Here is a 23,561-nt window from a genome sequence, read left to right as displayed (position 1 = left end):
GTGGCTGCTTCATGCGATCAATGTTGATCTTTGAAACTGACAGGTCGTCCCGCGATGAAAGCACGCCGTACCATCCCCGTCTTTTCCCAACCTCGCAGTCCACCGGAAGCGTGCGGATAAGCTCCGTAAACCCTCGTGGCGTTTCGTACCAAAGGCCTGCCCCGTGGTTTGCGTCCAGGGCGGCGCAAGGCTGGACCTGGCAACGCGGGTCACAACGACCCAGTCCAGTCCGTTCGGGAGCTTGCTCCGCTCGCCTCATTGCCAGTTGTGGCTTGGTAGTTTTGATCCTCGGACGACGCACATCGATGATGGCACCCGCGTCTTCTTTGCAACCAGCGGTGACCGTCGTGCCGAGTACGCTCCTATCCCCGAAAACCCCAAAAGTGTTCGCACGTACGAGGGCTTGTCAATGTCAAAGATCTGGTTCTTCCGAATTGGATCAACTCGCTGGGTTGGGGCCACAAGGAAAGGAAAGCCCGTTCCCACTGATCTGCTCTGGAGCATTGAAGGGCCACGGCAAAGTGGCTGTGTATGCTGCGCTACGTAGTGGGCCTTTGAAGACCTCTTTGCCCGTTTTGATCAATCTGCACTGCGGGCGCTGCGATGATCAGTTCATCTCCGCGCGACGGACTCTAAGCATGATTTGGTCCTTGCCGGGATGACCGTCCGACTTCTAGCGAATCAACGTAAACACTCTGCTGAAAGGGGAGTGCAGATTGTCGTCAAAGGGAAGGTTGAGGCGGTGATGCCTTTCGAAAGTTTTCCAAACCGTATTATTCATGACGTAAGCGCTGTCTCATACTGTATAATATCGCAAACTATCGCTTTTATGCACGCGTATGACCCTAGCGTACCTCACAATGCCATGATTGACTACAGTATGCAGGGCACAGATGATGTTGGGCTACTAGCGCTGGAGCAATGTGCACTGAAAAAGTAGCTCTCTGGGGTTGTCCTGCCTGATAAAGGTGAGAATGTGGAGTATGATGACATCTAAGCGCCGACTGAGTTGTGGCGATGCACGTAGCGCTACCCGCTTCTTGGAAATGGACCATGGAGTTTCAACAGGCACGACGTGTGGAGGTTACAAACAAGCACTCTAGTGCGTTTCGACTGAAAGGCAGTTCTATCTTGAAATCAAACTCTCAAATCTACCATATGGGACCATCCTATTCTCGAAACAGGTCTGATCTATGCTGGACTTGACATAGAACCGGGTGGATGGTGAACAATGATTGATTATTAAGACTAGATATTTGTAATACAACTCGGTGAAGATAGGTCTATAGCCCTGGCTTCAAATAGTGGACGGACAGAATGCCGTTCATGGGCTTTGGACCGGCTATGACGTTCGGCTAGAGGATGTCATGTGAAAACAAGACAGTGGAGCAGTGGGCATTGTTTGAAGACAAATATTCCAGCAAACCGCTCGAATATTTAAATTCGGCTGACCGATAGCATTTCCTGGGCTCGTTCTCCGAACTATGTTGATGAGGTTACCAGCTAAACAACGTCCTAGCGTTCAGTAATATCTAGGAACATCTACAGAGCGAATTGATGCTTGCCAATCCGGTGGCCTGAACATAATGAATTGAATGATTTGATTAAATTTAGGAAATCAGTAATGACCGTATGACCAAAGTGAATGAAATCAAAACTTGCTGGCCGCTTCGAAGGACCTGGAAGAATGCCAGAGCGAAACGTCATATCGTAGATAAAGAGTCGCTGCACGGTCACATAAATTAAAGCAAACTGTGTTAAATATGGCAGTCTGTTGCCCAGATTCGCATAGACCGAGTGGTCGTCGCAAAGGGTCTACGTTGAAAATATAGGTGCACACACCAGAGCAAAAAGTAATCGACTCCGCCACTTCAAGGGGTTGCTCCACTCACCAGTATTCCAGCTTTCTCAGAACCTCGGCGAGCTCGTGACAAAGCGCATCGAAATATGCGATGCCTTGGTGGTCACGCCAGAATTCAAGCTGCCAGTAGCCAACCTATTGGCTGAATTTCAGACGTAAAGTGCAAGAGCACTGTTAATCAGCTTCCTGGCGCGTTCGGCTGCGTAATGCACCAATGCGAGGGGTCCACAATAGCATCCGCGTGCTTCTTTTCGATATGATTGTCATTGCCACATGCTTGCTACCCTGCTGGCCAGTCATCCTTTGCCCGCCAGAAAGGATCCCATGAACACAGGAAACTGTCCGTCAATTTTCGGCTTCGTGGCTTTGTACGATGCATAACTTCGGGCGCCAGGTGAAAGCAAGATCCACCATAGTTCGAAACAGGGACAGCAGTATGACCAAAATCAACTAAGACGAGTTGCCAACCTAAAATCGGAAATGCCCGTTCCTGGAGGCGCACCCTTGCCCATTTAAACCAAGGTTGTACACTTGTCGCGGTCTAGACCTTGTGGGGCCTGCACTGGCAAATGGATCCTCAAATTTTCAGATGTAAATGCGATTTCAACAATGGATCCAACGTCTCCAAACCTATACAAGTGTGCGGCGAATCTCGTCCAGCGTGAAGCTGCTGTGTTTCTTGGGAAACATTGATGATGGCAAGCGTCGCAAATGCCAAGTGGCTCAGGTACTTCGGCGTCACGTCGGCCAAATTCAATTTTTCGTTAAAATGGGGATCCTAACGGTCGGCTGACATTCCAGAAAACAACACGAGCCAGAAAGTCAAAAGTCGACGGTGGGACCTGCAAGATTTGTCGCCATATCATTGGCGACGCCATGAACTTGAAACCAGGCATTCACTTGTTCCCAGAACTCTTGTGCGCTATTGTCTCCGCTCGATCGTTTTGAAAGCCCATCACATACCATGGCAGTTAAGGAAACTCCGATGCAGCGATCTGCTCAAGCAGAGCAATCGACCGTTTCGGGCCAGTCCTAATTATTGTCCGGGTAGGGACAATTCAGTGCTTCGAAACATGGTGCACAGCAGTCAATTGCGGGAGTCAGCGGCGTAGAAACCCTTTCAACAAGCAAGAATTCAGCTGTTCTGATAATTGCACGAACATGATGTGACAACGCAATGCATGATATGAGTTCATGTTTAACCGATCCTATGACACGGCCGCTGGAACAAGACAAGCAATCATGACTCTAGGAACGATTTAAACCTCTCATAGTCCGAGCTGATTGTGTTCAACGCGCACACTTCGATTGCCTCGTTCATCTTGTTTGCACTCGAGCAGTGTCAATTGAAACTGCTGTAGCAGTATACGTGTTTTTGGCTTTCGTTGCCGAGATAATTCTTGCGGCAAGCCAAGTGATCTTGCGCGGAATTTATTTCCCAAAGCCGCATCCCCTCAAATTGGAATGGAAGGACAAGCCTGGTTCCACGTCGTAGCTAGTCCTCTGACCGCCTCATCCTGGATATCCGGACGATCGTGGTAGGTGTGTGTGATATAAACCAGATCCGGACATATCCGCTGTCGTAGTTGTTCCTTGAAATCGTACTGACGAGCTGAACGGAGTATACGTACTAGGGTCGTTCAATTGCGTTGGAAGAGTGCCAAGTGTCTCCTCTGGGTAGTGAACTTGATTGACATTGTGTCTCAGTGCTAGTGACGATGAGCCATCGTATGGAGTGCTGCTTCCTGGGTTTGGTGTCGCGGATTGTGAAGAGCTGCCGTACATGTCGAGTCTAGGATGTGATGGAAGTTGGTAGCTTGGTAGCACCTCCGCGATCTTGTTTTGCAGCAGAGGAAGGAAACGCGATTGGCCTACACGGAGGGATGAAATCAGGGAAACAAAGCTATTCAGATATTGTCGAGGCCCCATGTCGTACGAAGTAGGCGATAGCGGGACACAGGCCATAACGTCTACCAGCGTGCATGCAACATCGAACAGTTTCTCAACCTGTTTCAAAAAGGTTAGGTTTTGGATGGTCTTGTATCTCAAGCTAACTTTTCACTCACGATTCCTGAGCCATGTACTTCCATTGCGTGCTGCGAAAAATTAGCGGCCATTTCAACAAGCTCTCGCGAAATCTCAATCGGGAATCTGAAGCTCAAAGTATTGTCTGATGCCATTGACGATATAAAACCGTGACTAATAGCAAGCTGCCATATCATAATCTTGAGCCATTGTTGCGATATCTTGAGATCCACAACCTGAGTCTCGGTGCCGTCAAGATAAGTGGGCAATGCATCCGATAGTTGCTGCTGAAGTTGAACGAGCCAGGATGGGACGGTGCCATGCACTGTGCGGTTCCATAGTCCGAAGAATGTCTCATCGAATGGTTTGTATAGTTTGATTAGATGTATGAAGCCTGTGAGCTGTACTGTCTCCGTGGGATCTTCGTCTACTGTTGGAAGCTCGATAGTATCATACAGTGTTAACGGTCGGTGTCGTTTGAATGCGTACGCGCTGGTCAATACAAGTCAGTTTATACGATTTGAACGCCGCTCCCATGTATTACCGTTCAGTCATGAAAAGAACCCAGAAGAACCTCCTCTTTCGTGAACTATCTATGAAGTCCTCGTTCTTGTATGATGATTCGTCGTGCATTCCCATCACATGTGCTAGAGTCATGGCCTGGCGAAGATAAACCCAAGCCGCGTTCTGTCGATCAAGACAGAAGTAACAGCTAAAGATAAAGAATGAGGTGTAAACAGCTATGATCGTGGGGTCTTCCGAGAACTCATATCCTTTTCGCACGCGGATGGCCTCATCTAGATACAGACGGGCCAAAGCAATGTTTGAGATCTGTCCAAGTTCATCGTTTGAACGGACGTGAGATGGTAGAACCATATTTGGCTGAAATAAGGTGTACGCACATAAAGAAACCATTTTGCAATACGCTTCGATTGAGTGGCCCATCGCCATGACTGTTTGTTGCACCTTCCTATGATGGAGAATCGGCAACGTGGGGTATAGATTGCTAAAGAAATAATCCACACACGCGTTGACAATTTCTGGCGTAACCAGGCCTGGAGTCCGAGAAAGAGCTGCGGGTGATATTGACCGGCTGATACCGTATTCGTACTGTCCAGCACTCAGCTGCGACTGTCGCTGGGTTTCGCGGATTTCTGATAAGACCTTCGCTCGACTGCCCTTCGGTCCCTTCTTCTGCGGTATCGCGTTATAGGTACAGTTCAATCTGGCAGACATACAATTCTTGCAAGGGTTGGTTCCCTCGCCGATACATTTGACCTTCCGCCGGTGGCAACTAAACTTCTCGTCAAATGCTGCGTATGATGGCTAGGAGTTCAACCTCATTTACCTGTCGCATGCGCGTTTGACCGGAGCCGACGTTGTTGCAGAACCTGAGGACATCTTGAATGCTGTCTGAGATGCATCTGAAGCGTCTGAATTGATTCGAAGAGTGGAACGACAATATGGTGAGAGATGTTATGCTGGAATTTATCAAGCTTGGAAATTACGACCATACAGATTCGGCGGTAGAAAGACGTGAAAGCAACCGAAAAAAAGAGATCAGTAGTCCTGTAAGTTCCTCGAACGTAGACGATGCACTGGAGACATCGTGCATAAGAGAACCGGCCGGCGGAACTGCTGCTAGTGCCAGCCAAGCCTCGATAAGATGAAAAGAGAGAAACTGTCGCCGTCCCGAACGCAAAAGCCGTGGGCACGCCAGTTGGGAATGAGTATTAAGGGGCGCAATGCAGTATTAGCTGGCTGTAAGAAAACATTGAAATCAAGAATGGTACACAGGGAGAAGCATTGACCTGTCGCTGCTAAAGGAACCCGTAGAACAAAGGGTCAAAAACGCTTGTCTTTGCGTCGGCAAGGAGGGCCTTGTCTTGTGGATGATCCGAAGGGCTAGATCGTCGACCGACCGTTGAGACTTGAGGGGGTTGGTGGGCGGCTTTCGCATTTGCAGCGACATCGCGTCGGTCTAATTTGCTAGCGCCTAACCATGGACCTGTCCCATCCAGGAGTTGACTACTGCTCATTTCTTATTCTGAATGGTTTGCAGTAGCTTGATGGGCACGGTATATCTGCGGTACAGCCGCACAAAACACATTACCGAACAGTGCTGTGCGAAATCAGGGCAGAGCCTCCTGATGTATGTAGTCATATTCCAAAATCGCATCCACACAGCACTCTGCAAAGAATGACCGACCGTTTGAAGGTGTTGTGTGGGCCGCTGATGCCAACCGTACCGAGCGCGACGTCAAGTCTCATTTAGTGGCCAATGGCCGAGGAGTCGTCCAGAAAGTTCATTGACGTGCGAAGATGAACATCCTGCGAGTCGTTTTGATCTCGTGTGTCGCCATGAAAATCTTTGCGTCGTTAAGCTCATTATGTGGCTGATATGAGGCTGTATCGACGGCAGTAACTGGAAATCGGATGCAGCGTAGAAAGACTTTGTGAGGCTTGTGCGTCTGCTACAGCATTTTCGGCTTTCTGTCTTCACTCGTGATTTGGACAGCGGAGTTAAGTCTCAGACTGCTTTTCAGAAAGTGGATCAGATATACAGAGCTAATCCGAGTTGTGCGCGAAAATCTTTCCGAGTAGTGTCTCGTCACGTCAGCAATGCTAGTCTCACAGCTATTAAGCCCTCTCCCCGACGCGAAGCTTGTAGGATCTTGGTAACTCACCCCAGCCCTGCAAGATCCACGGATCTCATGGTTTTTTACCGTATTTCTTAGTTGATCGACAATCCCTGCACATCAAAGAGCTCTATGAGGAAAGGTTTTGGTGGCCTCTTGATTCCCTGCGTTGCTTGCTGTCGGAATCGCGCTGGAAGACACTTGATAAGAGTAGAAGAATTTCTACGTGCCGACTTTTTCAGCGGTGCTTAGGTAAGTTGATAGTGTCTCACGTTAATTCGGACTTTCCGGATACACTCTTCACATGTAAACTATGGATAAGAGATTAGTTAGAGACGGTGAGGAAAATGTCTCACAACTTTCATTCAGCCAGCGAGCAGTACCCACAACGCTGATCCTTGTTAATTCCCTTTTATGTGAAATTTGAACTGTTATGAAGTTGAGCTACGGCGCTCCCAGGTTCATCTCAAAAGTCGCAGTTTGTCGGAGTTGCGGCCATCTTGTGGATCATACAAACCTAGGCCAGGAACATGAGCTCTTCGGTTTCGTAATGCGCAAATAAATCTTCGAAGACACTGGGCAACAAGAAATGTCGAATAAAAAGCAAGGAACGCTATACAAGCATATGGTAATCAAAGTAAAGAGAAGCCATTTGTTGCTTAGAATTGCGGATAATTTTATCAATTCCTTAGAGAAAACCGAAAAATAAGATTCTTAAACTCACTTGGCACATGATCTTGTGGATAGCTGCTAGAAGGCACCGTTGTTTCCATTTCATGTCAAGGTGTATAACTCTCCTTGCGCAGTCAAATTTTTGTGTATTCTCAAGCAGAGAGCTGTATGGATTACCATTTATTGATCGTATTAATACAGTATCCGGCTCTGTACTGTGTCCGGTTGCAATGTGATCGAAAATGGTTTGATTCCACAAGTAGCAACGATTTCTGCCCAATTATCAACTTCCGTGTAAGCGAGAGCTGGCTCCATTACAATGGACATCTTTTTGGTGCACACACTTTGTATCGCAAAATAAGACAACGGGTTCCTACCAATTAGATCATTAGAAAGATTGTCATTCTACAGCTTGTCTATAATCGCAAGTTTTCTATAACCTGATCAGACATTGTATTCATGTTAAAATAATTGCTGTTTTGGGTTAGAATGGCTAGGTACTCGAACGCAATTTGTCTCAGATGAGATTGGCGCCGTCTGTCATAGTATGTTCCCGGAGATATCGACCTTGGATATCAGGAGAAATGCGAGATTTTATGCAGTTGTTACTGGCTACATGGAATTTGAACTAAATGCGAGCGCGTTCGGAGATATCGTTCAAGCGTTCCGATGAAGATGTTTAGCTTTGGGCAGGATGATAAGAAGATAAAATAAAGCTTTATAGATGCATCCGAAGTAGCAGGAGCCGAAGTTTACATGGCACTAGAACGAACTTCAGGGAAAAAAGCGCTGAACAATGCAGCCATTGATACAACTGCCCAGGGAACATCAAGAGCGTGCACTGTTGCAAATAATTTGAAGTCATCGCGAAAGCGATATCAATCTTTGGATCGATAAGGCTTGAATTGTCTTTCAGGATCTACGGAAGGGCCTTTATCTGCGTATAAATACCCATCTCGATCTTCTCGGTGTTTCCGATCACGCGTTTGGTCCAATCAGTCATTGGATCTAGCGGTTCGACATTCATACCGAGCTTGTTTCCATCGCCAAATTCATATAGTGTCAAAAAGCTGGCAGCATCTTCAGTCCCTGTCGGATCGTTCTCGTTTTTCACTTGAAATATCAATGAGTAGCGGACCGCCCGTTTCCATCCGGGCTCAAGGGACATCTGCTCGAGATGCTCTTCACGATACCACTTATCCATATCTTCTGCAGCCCCGTCTTTTGGCTGCATTCCAGCAAGCATGAGCACCGGGAAAAGGTCTGTGCCAGTGAGCATGAGTGACTTGACGCCGAGATGGAGCTATGTACCTTGTTGATTGAGCTCCTTTTTTACGAATTCCTGCGTCGTTGAGTAGAACCTGGTGTCGAAATTTACCAATTCATGGATCGATTTTCCGTCCGGCAACAGATCACTATGCATCGGGATATTCTTGACCTTCTCACCCGCAATAGCGGACATGTCTGGACAAATGTACAGTGCTAAGTAAGGTCGTTCGGCTTCGGGGTTTTTGTTTCGATATCGATATGCTCTTGTAACTGCTCCGGTGGCTAGTACATCTACCAGGTGGACTTCATTGTACCACTTATTAAACAGATCGTCAGACAATAGCTTGTTGTTCGTGATCTTTGACAGACTGAGGAAGATACCAGGGCCAGAAGGTGGAGTCCCTGAGTACACGGATCGCTTGGGTTCAGACATGTTGTGAATATCTTGTCTACCTAGTTATATGATCGAGTAGTCAAAATGTCTTTGATAGTGCAAATAGTGTTACTTCAAGCTCAGTGAGGGGAAACAAGGTCCGGGCGGAAAATGAACTCCGCAGAATAGTACGCTCATGATCTTTACGCGAAGTCGATACCAGAACAGAGCGGAAGATACCAGTGCTCATGGGATATCTTCTTGCACATTTACAACAGACACTATAGTGTGCTAGAAGAATGGTGTTTGGAAACAAAAGGGAAACATAGTTAACACGGGAATGCTCGTGCTCAAGGAACTGTGGATGAAAATTGCATTCGAACGAATGGTGGGGATTTGCTAACGGTAGTCTGGTTGAATCGAGGCTGAGGAGCATGCAAAAGAAGTACAGCATCTCTGTGTAGCCATACGCCTGAGCTAGAATGGTTTTCATACCAAGAAACGAACAACTTGTGGAGGTCCGAGTATGCTCGTTAGGGTCCACATCAAACTCGCTTGTTTGACCAATCAAAGCAGTCAAATAGAAAGTCGCGTCTGGAGGGGGAAAAAAAAGTTGCTGTCAAAGTGCAAAGCCCTCGATTATGGACTAATTAACACATAGCGCAGGTGCGCAATTACACAAACTCGTTTCGATGGACCTCTTCAGACTCCTCTCACGCTCTACGAAACTAAGCAAAAACCAGAAGCGTGTAGGAAGCGAGGTAAAGCTTCCAAGCAGCGGACAAATCGCGAATCCTCAATTGTTCGGAAACCGCCATTCGCATGACGCCCGCGAGAGCAATGACGACTCTACAAAAGACAATGCGACCGCCGTCCTTGGTAAACGAAAGAGGGAAGGACAAGTAAGAGAGGTTGCACCCACTGAGCTGGATTTCTTTGGCGGCATTTCGACAAACGGGAGCAAGAATGATTTGGCTGGGACTGGGTCGGCCGATGACGAGAGCGAAAGCCGTGGTCACAATGGATCCCAGATAATGGCAGGGAGAGCCAAAATGGCGGATGAAGAACGTAGGTCGATTCTCAAGACGCATAAGATCAAAGTGGTCTTGCTGGAGGAGCCACGTGCACATGTCGCAAAACCTCCGCCAAAGCAAAAAAGTGACGCGACAGCCATAGACAGCAACAAGCAGCAAAAGCGGCAGATATGGCCTGAGCCTCTTACCAATTTCGCGCATTTAAGATCACGATATGCAATATCACGAAGATTGGCAGAGAATATCGATGCGCAAGGATACAAAATTCCGACGGAAGTGCAGCTAGCTGCAATTCCGTTGCTTATGGACGATGAACCTCTCTGCTCTGAAGCAACCGTCTGGAATTCAGAGGGCCTTGACCTTCTTGCTGTGGCACCTACCGGAAGCGGCAAGACGTTGGCGTTTCTGCTTCCAGCCATTAATTCCATTTTACGAGACAAAAGGCCAGAAAGAAATTCGCACACGCAAGCGATAATTCTGGCGCCGACTCGGGAGCTTGCCCATCAGATTGTGAACGAAGGAAAGAAGCTTATGCGGAACACTGGCTTGCGCATCACGCTGATGCGTAAAGGTATGCGTCTAGCTGACTCCGAAGTGTCTGCCGGGGACGATGTCGAATTTGACAGCAACGATGATGAAAACGAGGAGCACGATGGTCCGCAGAGCCGCCGGGCGGGATCAGTTGTCAAGGCACATATTGTCGTTTCCACACCTCTTGTGCTTGTTCACTCCCTAGAACTTGCCAGCCGGAAATCAGCTGCATTATCCCAAATTCGGCATCTAATTCTAGACGAGGCCGACGTTTTACTTGATCCCTTATTCCGTGACCAGGTTGAAACTATCTGGAATGCCTGTACAAACTCGGATTTACGAGTCAGTCTATGGTCCGCAACAATGGCGTCAAGCATCGAAAACTTTGCGATGCAACAATTTTCGAAGCTAGGCCATGCTGGACGAATACCTATTGTGCGTCTCGTTGTTGGGTTAAAGGATACGGCACTTCCTACTGTGACTCACAAAATGATATACACGGGTAATGAAGCTGGTAAATTGCTAGCCTTGAGACAGCTTTTGCATCCGGTTGCTCCAGATACGGATTCAGAGGGCCGTAAGGCGTTAAGACCGCCGTTTCTCGTTTTTACACAGACCATCGAGCGAGCCAAAGCCCTTCAAGCTGAGCTTCAATATGACATTCCACCCGAAGCTGGTGGCTCAGCACGTATGGCGGCGCTCCATTCCGAGCTCAGTGAGAAAGCCCGAGAAAACATCATGACTGCTTTCAGGAGCGGGGAAATTTGGATCATCATCACTACAGATTTACTCGCGCGAGGAGTCGATTTCCGGGGCCTGAATGGAGTCGTAAACTACGACGTGCCAACAAGCGCAACAGCATACATTCATCGCGTCGGACGCACTGGGCGAGCTGGCAGAGAAGGAGGCGTTGCTGTCACGTTTTACACAAAGGAAGACATACCCTACGTCAAACCAATCGCAAACGTTATAGCTGCCAGCGAAAAACTACGTGCTGCAGGAAATGGGTCAAACGAGCCCAAGGAGCTGCAACAGTGGATGCTAGATGCCCTGCCCACGACTTCGAAACGTGAAAGGAGGGAGCTCAAGAAGCGGGGCGTCGAGATGAGACGTGCTGGTGCTAAGACTGCCATGATATCGACCAAAAGCAGCTATGACCGTAGACATGGCGGCAAAAGGAATACCACAAACCGTGGCGCAAGGGACCAGAAGCCCCAGAAAACTTCACAGGAAGAAGAACCTGACTTTGCAGGGTTTAGCGACTAATATATAAGTGCTAGCGTTCGCCTAAAATCAATCTATCAATGTGCCTACCGAGGAATACATCTTCTCTGTCTTCGGTGCAGACTCCAGGTTGCCGATGATAAAACCGCCTCTTGCGCTTTGTTCATCTCCTTCGACTCTGTCCAAGAATCTTGCTTCATTTTTCATAACTGCGCACACAGATGCACCCGTGATAAAATCTTGCACTAGGCAAATCCTATGAATCTTTCCGGTTTAAATGATTCGTTGTGATTCGAGCTGTTCAGCAGTTGATTCATTGCACTCGAAATTGTTTTACATAGCGATCGGTGAATATCAACCTCGCGAGCCTCGCCCCCCCCCCCCCCCCCCGGGAAACACGTAGATGCGTTTGGCGTTGAATTCTCTGCCCTCAGCTCTTATTCAAAGTACCATAATACTATGCATACTACCGCGAACAGAGCCTCGACCAAATTTACTCACAAAGCGCTCCCTGCACTGTGATTTATCAAAGTTCAATGTCTTTTTGGCGTTTTTTAACACAGCTGAGTCCACCAAAGGAGTCCCAGTCACTGCAGTTCGAATCTGACCCTAATGCCGCCATGTAAGCCCGTTTGCGAATACTGCAAGAACGTCCAGAGAAGAAAGCGGAGTTTTCGATGCGCGGGAAATTTCGTTGAGGTCGCTTAGTTGCAAATGGTTCGATCTGAGAGACGCTGTCGTCTTGTTCATCCAAACGAGGATCGGTGTTTCCCGTCTGTATAGAAGCTCTGGTGGGCGCGAGTGGCCGCGAATGTAAAGGCAACATGTCGTAAGGGCCTACAGTCCAACTTTCGACCTGCATATATCCTTCTGTCGTTGATTGTGTCCGCTGAGTGCTGTTTTCATGTTCGCTATCGACCTTGTTGCAGCTCGGTCTCTGCGTGCGCCGCCGGCTCAGGCTCATCATTTCTTCGTCGTGAGCAAAGACTTCCCCGGAGCATAAATGACCAAACAATGCGCGCATGCTGACGTCTGGACACCATGTCTCTTCATCAACCGTGCATGGATGAACATCCCGTGGCCGAAAAGCTTGCACGAGACCGCAAAGTTCTGCGTACGAACTGTGCCTGGAATATGGAAAACGTATCGATTTTGGCAAGACCCGCGAGTACATAGGAGTAGGTTGTGTGATCTCAAAAGTCAGACGTGAAGATTCGTTGGCGAAAATCGTCTTCGATGGTGGACGACGTAGTATTGAGAACGCGGCGTTGCGCTGGTCACAAAATTCAATGCCGACGCGAGTATGAGGACATGGAAACTGACTGAGGTGTTGGGATACCCATAGGGTTGACTTCTCAATGTTAATCTTGTTCATGTTGCTACGGTTGAATTGTGCAACGTTCGTGTGAGAAGTGAAGTCGACCCTGCCGGCCTGATCAACCCTGTGTTCGCTGTTGACCGTACCGAACTCGTGCATTTCGGCACCATTCGGCAACCTGGAAACAATTGGTGTAATAAAGACGACATTTGGATTGTCTTGTATCACCGGGCACAATGCGCCTTTTTCACAGCTGTGAAGCCTGACACTGGGGTCAGATGTCAGACAGCCGTCTTTCTGGTGGTTTCCTAGTTGAAAACCACATAGTTGTGCAGTTTCGGGGTACCCAAAAGCCCCATGGCTTGCGTTTGCAATTGACTTATACAAGCCCCAACGATAATGATCCAGATGCACCTGTGTATTAAGTACGGATGCCAAGGTCACCCACACCTTCTCATAGCCAAAGGTCCATGCGTCAAAGTAAAACACTGTATCATCAGGATATTGCAAAACCTTTTTCGTAAGCTCTCTTACCCCGTCCGCCTTGGAAGGAAATTCACGATGATGATCATTTTTGGACGCATTCGTAGTATCAAGGTAAATACAGTCCAATGTCCTATTACATCCGGTATACGGTATCAGAACTGGATTCTGGACAAGTTGATCGACCCACCATGGTTCTGATCGAATGTCTCCAGTAAAGAGGACTGCTCTGCCGTCGCCTTCAATCAAGAACATCACTGCACCCAGACAGTGATTGGCATCGAAAAGCGTGACTCGAATTTCGTAGCCAGGTCGAAGCTCGAGTACAGTGGGAGTTTCGAGGGGAATGGCCTTGAGCAGGTTTTTCAAATGGCGGTACGTCTGGATCCGCGATTCGAGTATGCCTTTGGCATAGTTCGTGCGATTTGGATACTTTTCTATTCGTAGTAGAAGCTACAAAATTAGCCCGAACCTCGTGAACGTTGACCATATGCCACAGTCGGTCCTTTTTTGCTTGTACATACCTCCCTTGTGATGGGTGAGCAGTAAACAAACGGTGCTTTCAACGACTCCAAGCCCAGCAGATGGTCGGTGTGCACGTGGCTCAGGAAGCACGCCAGAGGCGGTAGTTCTCCCAGCACATGTCGGAAGTAGTCAATCTTGATCTGTGGGAATTCCTTAATTATGCCCCTGAAAGTGGACATGAAGCCTTCCGTCAAAGGATTTGGAAAGTAACCCACCACTGTACAACCTCGTTATCAACATGTTGATACTTCGGAACTAGGCTTGATGCGGTAAGTGTCAACTTATCATCCACCACATGTAAGGTTGGGAAGGAGACACTCTACTATTTGATATGATTGATTCAATGATGCTCTTTTTGTCAAAGCCAGTTGTTTTTCCCAACGAAGGGTTCCGAATCCGCCACAAGTGTTTGCATCACCTATGCGTAGCTCATATCCATTTTGGTTGCATTGGCTCTAGCAAAGATGACCAAGTAGTCATCAGCGTATGCTGAGTAGATAGTCACGATTCTATTCATTGTGTCTTCACGAATTCGAAAATACAGCGTAATAGTCCTGAGTGTCACGGCGGAGAAACGAGCAGTTGACAGGAAGATCAGCACGATTTGCATAAGAGTTGGATACCACAGAGGATATTGCGGCACAGTGGTTAGATGCGAAACGCCTCTCCGTCTCCACGGAGGTTTAAACGTGCTTTATAAAGAGTTAAGTACAACCCGCGAGTAGTTAGAGCTTGCAGTTCCAACGAGTTGGGCGTCTTGACAGCGCACAAGAATTGGTAAGCAAAACCCCTTTTAAGTTATATTCCTCTAGCTGTGATGGGTGCGATGCAGCACTGCCTAGTAAAATCATGGGAGAACTTTGTGAGACCCACATCGTCGAGATCTCCTGAAGGCCGATTTCCTAACTGAGGCCGCCAGGCGGATGGCTTGCATGACACATAATCTGGGGTCAGTCAGTGCTCCCGTGGAGAATCTGGGGAAGCGATCTGGCATCGGAGGCGGTCAGATTTCTCTTTGTGAGAATACAACGTAGAAGATATATGATGGTTGCTCTGCATTTACTGGGCGCGCGCGCAAAAACTTTCGCCGAGAAAGACAGACTCAGTTATCGCCTACGTCGGGCTGAGACACGGCACAGCACACAAATAGGTCAATAGGCCCGTCGAAGTATCGCTAGGTCTGTGTGCGATGAGAATGACTGTCAGTACGATCGGTGTGCCGCATGAAGAATGTGCCGCACGTGCACTCCGCTTGGAAAACTTGGGAAGGAACGAGTGGCGGAAACGACGACAAGTCGTCAGCATGTTGAAACTTCAGGGCGAAAAGAGCCAAAGATCGAGGTCAGTTCGCAGGAAGGTCGGTTGCAACGACCTGGGGATAATCGGACGACGGGGTGGCCGAGTCGAACGTGCGGTGAGGACGCGGCATCAGCAACAAGCTAACTTAGGAAAGGCTTGCATGAAAGCGATACAAGCAGCGGATATTGCATTTCAGCTAGCGGCTATACGCCCCCATGGTAGAAAGCCGAAAGGATTGCTCGAGAGTCTCGCAAGTGCCGGTTTTTCTTTCTTGCCTTCCTTAGTGCCGTAAAGGCCAGCAAGACTAGGGGAAATCCGTGGTTGTTGAGTCGGACGGGTACCTTCGTTTTGGCCACAGTAAAAGAGCCGGGATCTACAGGGACAACTCGCTCAGCTGTACTCACGGGTCGCCGAGGCTCCTCGAGCGAAGGAGACTGGCAACACGAGCCGTGCTTCGGGGCATCTGATGCTCAATTCTCCCCAAGGCGAGGCGAAGTCCGTCAAGCAAGCAGCGACAGAGATGCTCGCAGGCTGCGGGTACCGTAAAGGCAAGACGAGAAGATGAATGGATCCGAAGACACCGTGGAGGCAACGTTTCGCAATGATCGGGTTGCCATTGGCCAGCAAAGAGGACCTTTCGCTTGGTTGCCACAGCGTTGAACAGCGCACGGACACGCAGTCTCTGCCTCGAGTCTTTTCAGGCGGTCTGAGGCGCGCTAGGGCGACTCGGGTTATCGATAAAAAAAATTCGCTGCTTGATAAAAAGTTCCACCCTCAACCCTTCCTTCGCCGCCCTGCACTCCTCAACTCTCTCTCTCTCTTACACCCACTCTCCGCGCACGCCTGTCTTGTGTGCAGTGTGTAGATTTTTCTTTTCCTTTCTTCGCTGTGCTTCGTGAGCTGCTTGTGCCTCACGATCTTGCACTTTCACTTTGGTGCAGAATCCGCTCGAAGTGCGGATCGTCCTGAAAAAAAGGCGCCCACTGTCGCTTTTTTTCCTGCCTCAAAACCTCCTCCGTACGAGACACTGAGGACCAGATCCTCAACGGCGTTGCACCAACACACATCTTTTTCACTCCAACTTCCAGCCCGCCATGGCTCCCGCTGCCACTTCCTCGAAGAGCGCTCAGGCCTCGGAAAATTCGAAATCCGTCAAGGCCGTTGAGGAGCTCCTCTCCAAGTTGAGCATCTCCAAGGAACAAGACGAGATCAACAAGGTCTCTCTGGATCTCGCCACTCTAGTGAATGGCGATATCGAAGATGCCGATGCTCCTACGCAGTAAGTGCCCTGCCCGTCGTATGCCAACGTTGAGTTGCCCATCGCCCCGGTCGCTCGATGGCATTTTCACCATTTGTGGCCCGGACCGTGCTAACCCAAGACGTAGGATGTTCGAGCTGTTCAAGAAGCAGCTTGCCAACAAGAAGGATGCGCTCGCTCGTGAGCGGGCCGCCGACGCTGTTAAGGCTATTGCTGCCCACTCGACAGTCTCGCCGGCAGTCGAGCCATACCTTGTCGCCATCCTTCCCAACATCCTCTCCGCAGTCGCTGACAAGATGGTGCCTGTCAAGAATGCCGCACAAGCTGCCGCAGAGGCCATTGTGCGCGCTGTCAACGCCAACGCGGTCAAGGCCGTCATCCCGCACGTCATCAACTCACTCCGAACGACGCAGAAGTGGCCTGAGAAAATGACCGACTTGAAGATTATTGAGATTCTTGCTGAGACTGCCCCAACTCAGATGTCCTTCCGTGTTCCAGATCTCGTTCCAGTTGTGTCCGAGGCCATGTGGGACACCAAACCCGAAATCAAGAAGGCTGCCTATGGCACAATGGAGAAGATCTGCGCCTTGATCTCCAACAAGGATATTGAAAAGTTCATTCCAGAACTGATCAAGTGTATTGCCAAGCCAGAGAATGTGCCCGAGACGGTACACTTGCTGGGTGCTACCACTTTCGTCACGGACGTCCACGAGCCGACTCTTGCCATCATGGTCCCACTTCTTGAGCGTGGCCTGGTTGAGCGCGAGACTGCTATCAAGCGCAAGTCCGCTGTCATTGTCGACAACATGTGCAAGCTAGTCGAAGATCCTCAGATTGTCGCTGCTTTCTTGCCACGCCTGATGCCTGCTCTTGAGAAGAACTACGAGACTATGGCAGACCCAGAGGCACGTGAGAAGACTAAGCAGGGTCTTGATACGCTCATCCGTGTCGGTGACGTCAAGAACGGCAAGATTCCTGAGGTTTCCAAAGCCGGCGACGTCGCTACCGTCAAGGAAATCCTCAAGAGCATTCTCAGCGACAACAAGGAGGCCACTTCGGCCAAGTTCGAGCCCGTTCTCGAATATATCGCTGCCATCGCTGGCCAGCTTGTTGACGAGAAGGAGAATGAACAAGTTACATGGACAACGAACACCGCCTCCTACCTCGGCGTTCTTGTCGGTTCCGACAAGGCTGCCAGTGTCGCCGAAACTCTTCGCAAGCGCGCCTCCCCAGCCGCTGCTGAGGAGGACTTTGTTGAGCCGGACGAAGAGGAAGGCGAAGATCTTTGCAACTGCACATTTAACTTGGCCTATGGCGCCAAGATTCTGCTCAATCAGACTAAGCTCCGCTTGAAGCGCGGCCAGCGTTACGGCCTGCTCGGCCCGAACGGTTCTGGCAAGACCACCCTTATGCGTGCCATCAACAATGAGCAAGTTGAGGGATTCCCCAAGCAGAGCGAGGTCAAAACTGTCTACGTCGAGCACGATCTAGATGCTGCTGACACCGAGATGACTGTCATCGGCTGGACCATGATGAAGCTCGAGTCCGTCGGCATCAAACTGCCCCAGGCTGAGGTCGAGAAGACTCTTATCGAATTCGGCTTCCTCAAGGAACAGCTTGAAGGTCCAATCACCGCTTTGTCTGGTGGCTGGAAGATGAAGCTTGCTTTGGCTCGTGCGGTGTTTGAGAAGCCGGATATCCTGCTGCTCGACGAGCCAACCAACCACTTGGATGTCAAGAACGTTGCATGGCTGGAGAACTACCTCGTCAACTCTCCCTGCACGTCGATCATCATTTCTCACGACAGCAAATTCTTGGACAATGTTATCCAGCACGTCATTCACTACGAACGCTTCAAGCTCAAGCGTTACCGTGGTAAGCTCTCTGAGTTCGTCAAGCGTGTGCCTTCAGCTCGCTCCTACTACGAGCTTGGCGCTTCCGAGATGGAGTTCAAGTTCCCAGAACCAGGTTTCCTCGAGGGAGTCAAGACCAAGGCCAAGGCTATCATTCGAGTTACCAACATGTCCTTCCAGTACCCGGGTACCTCCAAGCCACAACTTGAGGATATCACCTTCCAGTGCTCTCTCGGATCTCGTATTGCCGTCATTGGTCCCAACGGTGCTGGCAAGTCTACTCTGGTGAACGTGCTTACTGGTGAGCTCATCCCAACCAAGGGTGAAATCTACCAGCACGAGAACATCCGTATTGCATACATCAAGCAGCATGCATTCGCACACATCGATAACCACCTGGATAAAACACCATCCGAGTACATTCAGTGGCGTTTCCAGACCGGTGAGGACCGTGAGACCATGGATCGCGCTAACAAGATTGTCACTGAGGAGGATGAGAAGGCTATGGACAAGATCTTCAACATCGAGAACCAGAAGCGCCGCATCATTGGCATCCACGCCCGCAGAAAGTTCAAGAACTCTTACGAATACGAATGCTCTTGCGCTCTTGGTGAGAACGTTGGCCAGAAGAACGAGCGCTGGACACCTATGATGACTGCCGACAACGTTTGGCTTCCACGAAACGAGCTGCTTGCTTCCCATGCAAAGATGGTCGCTGAGGTCGATCAGAAGGAAGCTCTTGCTAGCGGTCAGTTCCGTCCTCTCGTCCGCCGCGAGATTGAGGCGCACTGTGCCAACTTCGGTCTTGATGCCGAATTGGTCTCCCACTCTCGTATGCGGGGTCTTTCAGGTGGACAGCGTGTCAAGGTTGTCCTGGCTGCTTGCAGCTGGCAGCGACCACATTTGATTGTCCTTGACGAGCCTACGAACTATCTGGATCGCGATTCCTTGGGTGCGCTTTCAAAGGCGTTGAAGGCATTCGAGGGCGGTGTCATCATTATTACCCACTCCGCTGAATTCGTACGTAGATATGACCCTTCTCCTGTAGATTCAGGCTAACTCCTGTTTAGACCAAAGATTTGACCGAAGAAGTCTGGGCCGTTATGGACGGCAAGATGACCCCATCTGGACATAACTGGTATGTTTCATAACCCAAAACGTAAACGTCTTCTGTATCAAAAATTGCTTACTGAACATATTTTAGGGTAACTGGCCAAGGTACCGGCCCTCGTCTGACTGAGAAGGAAGACACTGAGGACAAATTCGACGCAATGGGTAACAAGATTGAGGGCAGCACAAAGAAGAAGAAGTTGACTGTAAGCCCTTGCCCAGTTGAGGCCTTGTACATCCAGATGACTAACGTATTTCTAGAGCGCCGAACTGCGCAAGAAGAAGAAGGACAGAATGGCTCGCCGTAAGCGTGGAGAAGAAGTGTTCTCCGATGAAGACGACTAAATGCACGACTTGATATGCTCTGGTGGGCTGTCTGCATGCAAAAAAAAGAGAACCATGAATAGAGCACTATCTGAAATTTCCTTTGTAATTGATGATACCTGAGAGCGTCCAGAGTAGACCGCATGATTGCTAGAGACGGTCGGGTACAGAAAGTGTTATTGTCATGGGCGTTGGAGCAAAAGCATTCCTCCATCCACGAGTTATGCTAATGCTTTCTCATGATATTTGGTGCGACTCATACGTGTCGATGAGTGCTACAGGTTAGAATAAAAGAATCTAGACGGGGATCGTAGAAGCGTTCAGAATAGTCATAACCGGGAACGAGTTTCTGATCTTTAATTACACATTCCGGCTAAAGTTTATTTTCGACTTCAAATTCGAAGTCCTTAATTTGATCTAACTATCTATCTATCGCACTCATTGTCTTCAAACTATATAATCACTTTCCATGCGTGCAGTGTCCTCGTTGAAGAGATCTCAACCCGAAATAATGAGAAAGACGATAGTTCTAGTCTGGATCTTGGTCCGAGCGTAAGATCTCTCGGTTATCTCCGTCATCGCCGCATCCTCACGACACAATTTGTACGCGATAACGTTCTCGTCACTCCTTTTATTTTTTTTTATTTTTTTATTTTTTTCGAAACTGTGAACGCTCTCCTCGTATGTGGCAGAAGCCGCATTACGCTCATCATGGCGAGGAAACGCGCGACCTCGGTCGCATCGACCAATTCCTCGAACACCACAAAGGACCAAGTTCGCGCGTCTCTGCAGAGCAGCTGAAGACCTGACGCTGATATGTGCATGTAGGAGCTTGGTAGCATGTATGACTATCTCGCAAAAGTTATCTTGATTGGACCCAGTGGATGCGGAAAGTACGAACTCGCAATAGACCGAACAGGAACTGTGATGCATATATTAACGACTGCTGCCAGGTCTTGCATACTCCATCGCTTCATGAAGAACGAATGTGATACATACATCACCGAATCCGGACTCTGTATCGGTGCTAATAGGAAATGGTAGGGCGTGTGTTGTCCTCGCAAACCATCGGCGTCGAGTTCGCATCCAAGATTGTTCGAGTTGGCACGGGTGCCAGACGAAAGAGGGTGAAGCTACAGTTGTGGGACACGGCCGGCACTGAGCGTTTCCGCTCGGTATCTAGATCTTACTACCGCGGAGCCGCAGGGGCTGTGCTTGTCTACGATATTTCGTCTAGATCGTCCTTCAACAGCCTTTCGACGTTTCTGCACGACGCGAAGATGCTGGCGAGTCCCCATCTGATCACCATCCTGGCTGGAAACAAGGCAGACTTGACCGAAGAACAAGCTTTTGATTCGCAGTCTTTACTCGACTCAGAGGTCGACCCCTCGAACGCTTCGGTCAAAACGAACGGAACCGCCTCTCAGACATCGCTGCGCTCGAAATCGTCCAGCTGGGCACTGGGAACCGCGAAAACGGCAACGGTCGCGCCAGAAGGGCGCGAAGTATCGACTGCGGAGGCAAGCACATGGGCGTCTCAAAATGGCATACCTGTGGCACTCGAGGTCTCCGCCTTGAACGGAGACAACGTCAACGAGATTTTCGAGCGGCTGGCCCGCATGCTGCTGACCAAAATCGAAATCGGTGAGATCGACCCAGACGATCCACAGTCTGGCATCCAGTATGGCGACGTGAGCGGTTACGATGCGGACAGTGGAAGCATAAGAAGTGGATATACGGACGGATCGGGCGTGCGAAGACGAAGAAAGCGCGGCACCGGAGCAATAAGTGAATGGGAGGAAGTGTTCCGTCTCGATCGACGGAGAAGGCGCGGCTGCTGTTGACACATCCAATCCGCCAATGTTTTGAAGGCTTGCTTGATTTTTTTTTTCTCCGTAAGACGATATCGCTAACGTGATTCGCGCCGTATTGTCTAGGATGCTAGGCTTACAAGCGCAATATTAAAGATAGATACCCCCCAGAATGTGCTTGGATGTTACACATACCTCCTAGAGAGGCAATCGATAATATTTAATTACGGTCATGTTGATTCTCGCATATTCTGATTGTCTGCTGTCTAGTTAACCTCGGATTCAAGAATCCTCCTGGACAAAATTATTGCAAGAAGCTATGGATAATACCGCATATTCATTCAAAAAAAATTTCTTTTACTTCATCCGGAATCAGCTCATTTGACACTGATGAATTTACAGACGGAAGACGGTCAGCGATCTTGGAACAGACCGTCGTGAACGCTGAAGGAGACTAGAGAACAATATTTCAGGTTCATGGCTGATCTGTACATTTGACCTTTCCAATCAAATCATCACAGCCATTACAAGCTACGGCTGACTTTTTCCCTGGAACCAAATCACTGCATGCAGATCTGCTAACTGTTTGCTCAATGACAACGTCGTGAAGCTAATCATCCGAGAAGTCTATGCTGATGCTGCGGATCCATCACCGGCCATCCGAAAGGTAGAAGGGCTCATAATTGGACCGGCACGAAACTTCCTTGAACGTGGATCTCTGGTCATGGGAAAGGCCGGACGGCCGGACTTGGCGCGTGTATGTCTTCTGCTATGTTCAGAACCACGACCAACATCCGTCCTAAGATGCTCACCGGAGCGGACGGCGAAGGATCATACAGGAATTTCACATCGCTTCAAAGGAAAGCGGCAGGACGTCTTCCTCCGATCGAACAGAGACGCAGATCCAAATCCAGCCGTCAACTTGTAGATTTCCACGATCGTAGGGTCGATGTGTCGCGAAATGCGGGTTATAAGTCAACAGTTATATTGGCTTCAGGCGACGGGAAAAATCAAGCGTTTGTTTCAAAGAATTTTTGGGATGCTTTGCTTGCCATTCTAGTATTTTGAATTTACAGTCAGATTAATTCCTTCAAGCTCCGTTATTTTTTTAATCACTATAGAAAAGGCTCAGTGTCCGTCGTCATCAGCCTTTTGCTTATCCTCGGAAGGAAACCCCCGCCTACGAGGGTGCTGATATCAAATATCACAAAGGGTGGGGGTAGACACGTATCAAACCTATCCCAACTGACATGTTCCACCATCCCTCGCTCATATGTCAAACGTATCCGGACAAACGGGTAGCCTGCTGACAAGTTGGGGGTAGTATCGCATTTCTATCCGCGGCGTTTGTGCTCGGCAGCAAGAATCAATTGGCCAAGGACCAACCAGCGGAATTAATTGCGCACACAACTGTCCAAGTTGGCAATGAAATTTACGTCTCCCACTTCTGTTGCCAGTGGAGCAAGGGCTACCGCTGGCGACTATGAGGTTTGCGGGGTAAGCGTTCAATGCATTTGCAGACGTGGATCATAGCTGCGGCTCCACACTAAACCACCTATTCCCGGGTAGTACGAAGAACGCTAGACGAGCAGGCAATAAACAACTGAATTAGATGTCGATCGGCGTCGGTCCGACACCAAGCGCAGCTCTCCAGTTCCAAATTGCTTATCCATCTGTACTCCTTTAGTCCGTTCCTGCCCCTCACAGATGTATCCACAGATTGGGAGCATGAAGCAACATGAAGAACCCCGTAGACCGAACATGGCAAGCCGGACCATGTGACGATCCATTCCTCCTGGGGAAGCCTCTCATGTATGACCTGATCAGTGGGGTAATGCTAGATTGCTCAACTTAAATAGACAGGAGCGTACTCCTTGTTGATTCAGCAGAAACTGAACCCCCTCTCCCTAAGACGTCATTATTGAACACCCCTCTGAACACGAACAAGGCTT

The 23,561-nt window shown here is 49.1% G+C and overlaps 6 protein-coding genes across 8 annotated transcripts; 3 read left to right on the top strand and 3 right to left on the bottom strand.

Annotated features, from left to right (window-relative positions):
* Positions 1-1,224: 1,224 nt before the first annotated feature.
* Positions 1,225-5,776, bottom strand: PV09_00811 (uncharacterized protein). The gene is made up of 4 exons (XM_016353605.1): positions 5,235-5,776; positions 4,431-5,180; positions 3,928-4,378; positions 1,225-3,868 (listed from the first exon to the last, which is right to left on the bottom strand). Exons 1-4 carry the CDS (start codon positions 5,285-5,287, stop codon positions 3,374-3,376), a joined length of 1,749 nt encoding a protein of 582 aa, XP_016218758.1. The 5' UTR covers positions 5,288-5,776; the 3' UTR covers positions 1,225-3,373.
* A 2,305-nt stretch (positions 5,777-8,081) lies between these two features.
* On the bottom strand, positions 8,082-9,318 carry PV09_00810 (uncharacterized protein). The gene is made up of 2 exons (XM_016353604.1): positions 8,509-9,318; positions 8,082-8,460 (listed from the first exon to the last, which is right to left on the bottom strand). Exons 1-2 carry the CDS (start codon positions 8,897-8,899, stop codon positions 8,117-8,119), a joined length of 735 nt encoding a protein of 244 aa, XP_016218757.1. The 5' UTR covers positions 8,900-9,318; the 3' UTR covers positions 8,082-8,116.
* A 169-nt stretch (positions 9,319-9,487) lies between these two features.
* On the top strand, positions 9,488-11,717 carry PV09_00809 (uncharacterized protein). Its single transcript, XM_016353603.1, has one exon. The coding sequence runs from the start codon at positions 9,532-9,534 to the stop codon at positions 11,668-11,670; it is 2,139 nt and encodes a 712-aa protein (XP_016218756.1). The 5' UTR covers positions 9,488-9,531; the 3' UTR covers positions 11,671-11,717.
* Positions 11,718-12,016: 299 nt separating this feature from the next.
* Positions 12,017-14,207, bottom strand: PV09_00808. 2 transcript variants are annotated; one of them, XM_016353602.1, is made up of 3 exons: positions 14,170-14,207; positions 13,954-14,094; positions 12,017-13,882 (listed from the first exon to the last, which is right to left on the bottom strand). In XM_016353602.1, the coding sequence occupies exon 3, from the start codon at positions 13,682-13,684 to the stop codon at positions 12,155-12,157; it is 1,530 nt and encodes a 509-aa protein (XP_016218755.1). In that variant the 5' UTR covers positions 13,685-13,882; positions 13,954-14,094; positions 14,170-14,207; the 3' UTR covers positions 12,017-12,154. The 2 variants fall into 2 exon arrangements, with proteins under 2 accessions (XP_016218755.1, XP_016218754.1); XM_016353601.1 differs by lacking the exon at positions 14,170-14,207 and having other exon boundaries at positions 13,954-14,144.
* A 1,834-nt stretch (positions 14,208-16,041) lies between these two features.
* PV09_00807 (uncharacterized protein) lies at positions 16,042-20,235 on the top strand. The gene is made up of 5 exons (XM_016353600.1): positions 16,042-16,532; positions 16,639-19,384; positions 19,435-19,502; positions 19,569-19,680; positions 19,736-20,235. The coding sequence occupies exons 1-5, from the start codon at positions 16,348-16,350 to the stop codon at positions 19,817-19,819; spliced, it is 3,195 nt and encodes a 1,064-aa protein (XP_016218753.1). The 5' UTR covers positions 16,042-16,347; the 3' UTR covers positions 19,820-20,235.
* A 171-nt stretch (positions 20,236-20,406) lies between these two features.
* On the top strand, positions 20,407-21,960 carry PV09_00806. 2 transcript variants are annotated; one of them, XM_016353598.1, is made up of 4 exons: positions 20,407-20,572; positions 20,627-20,691; positions 20,752-20,786; positions 20,843-21,960. In XM_016353598.1, exons 1-4 carry the CDS (start codon positions 20,510-20,512, stop codon positions 21,640-21,642), a joined length of 963 nt encoding a protein of 320 aa, XP_016218751.1. In that variant the 5' UTR covers positions 20,407-20,509; the 3' UTR covers positions 21,643-21,960. The 2 variants fall into 2 exon arrangements, with proteins under 2 accessions (XP_016218751.1, XP_016218752.1); XM_016353599.1 differs by having other exon boundaries at positions 20,752-21,960.
* The last annotated feature ends 1,601 nt before the right edge of the window (positions 21,961-23,561 follow it).

Source organism: Verruconis gallopava (assembly GCF_000836295.1).
Source record: "Verruconis gallopava strain CBS 43764 unplaced genomic scaffold supercont1.2, whole genome shotgun sequence".
NCBI lineage: Eukaryota > Fungi > Ascomycota > Dothideomycetes > Venturiales > Sympoventuriaceae > Verruconis > Verruconis gallopava.
The sequence above is the reverse complement of the archived record's forward strand: the minus strand, read 5'-3'. Positions and strand labels throughout refer to the sequence as shown.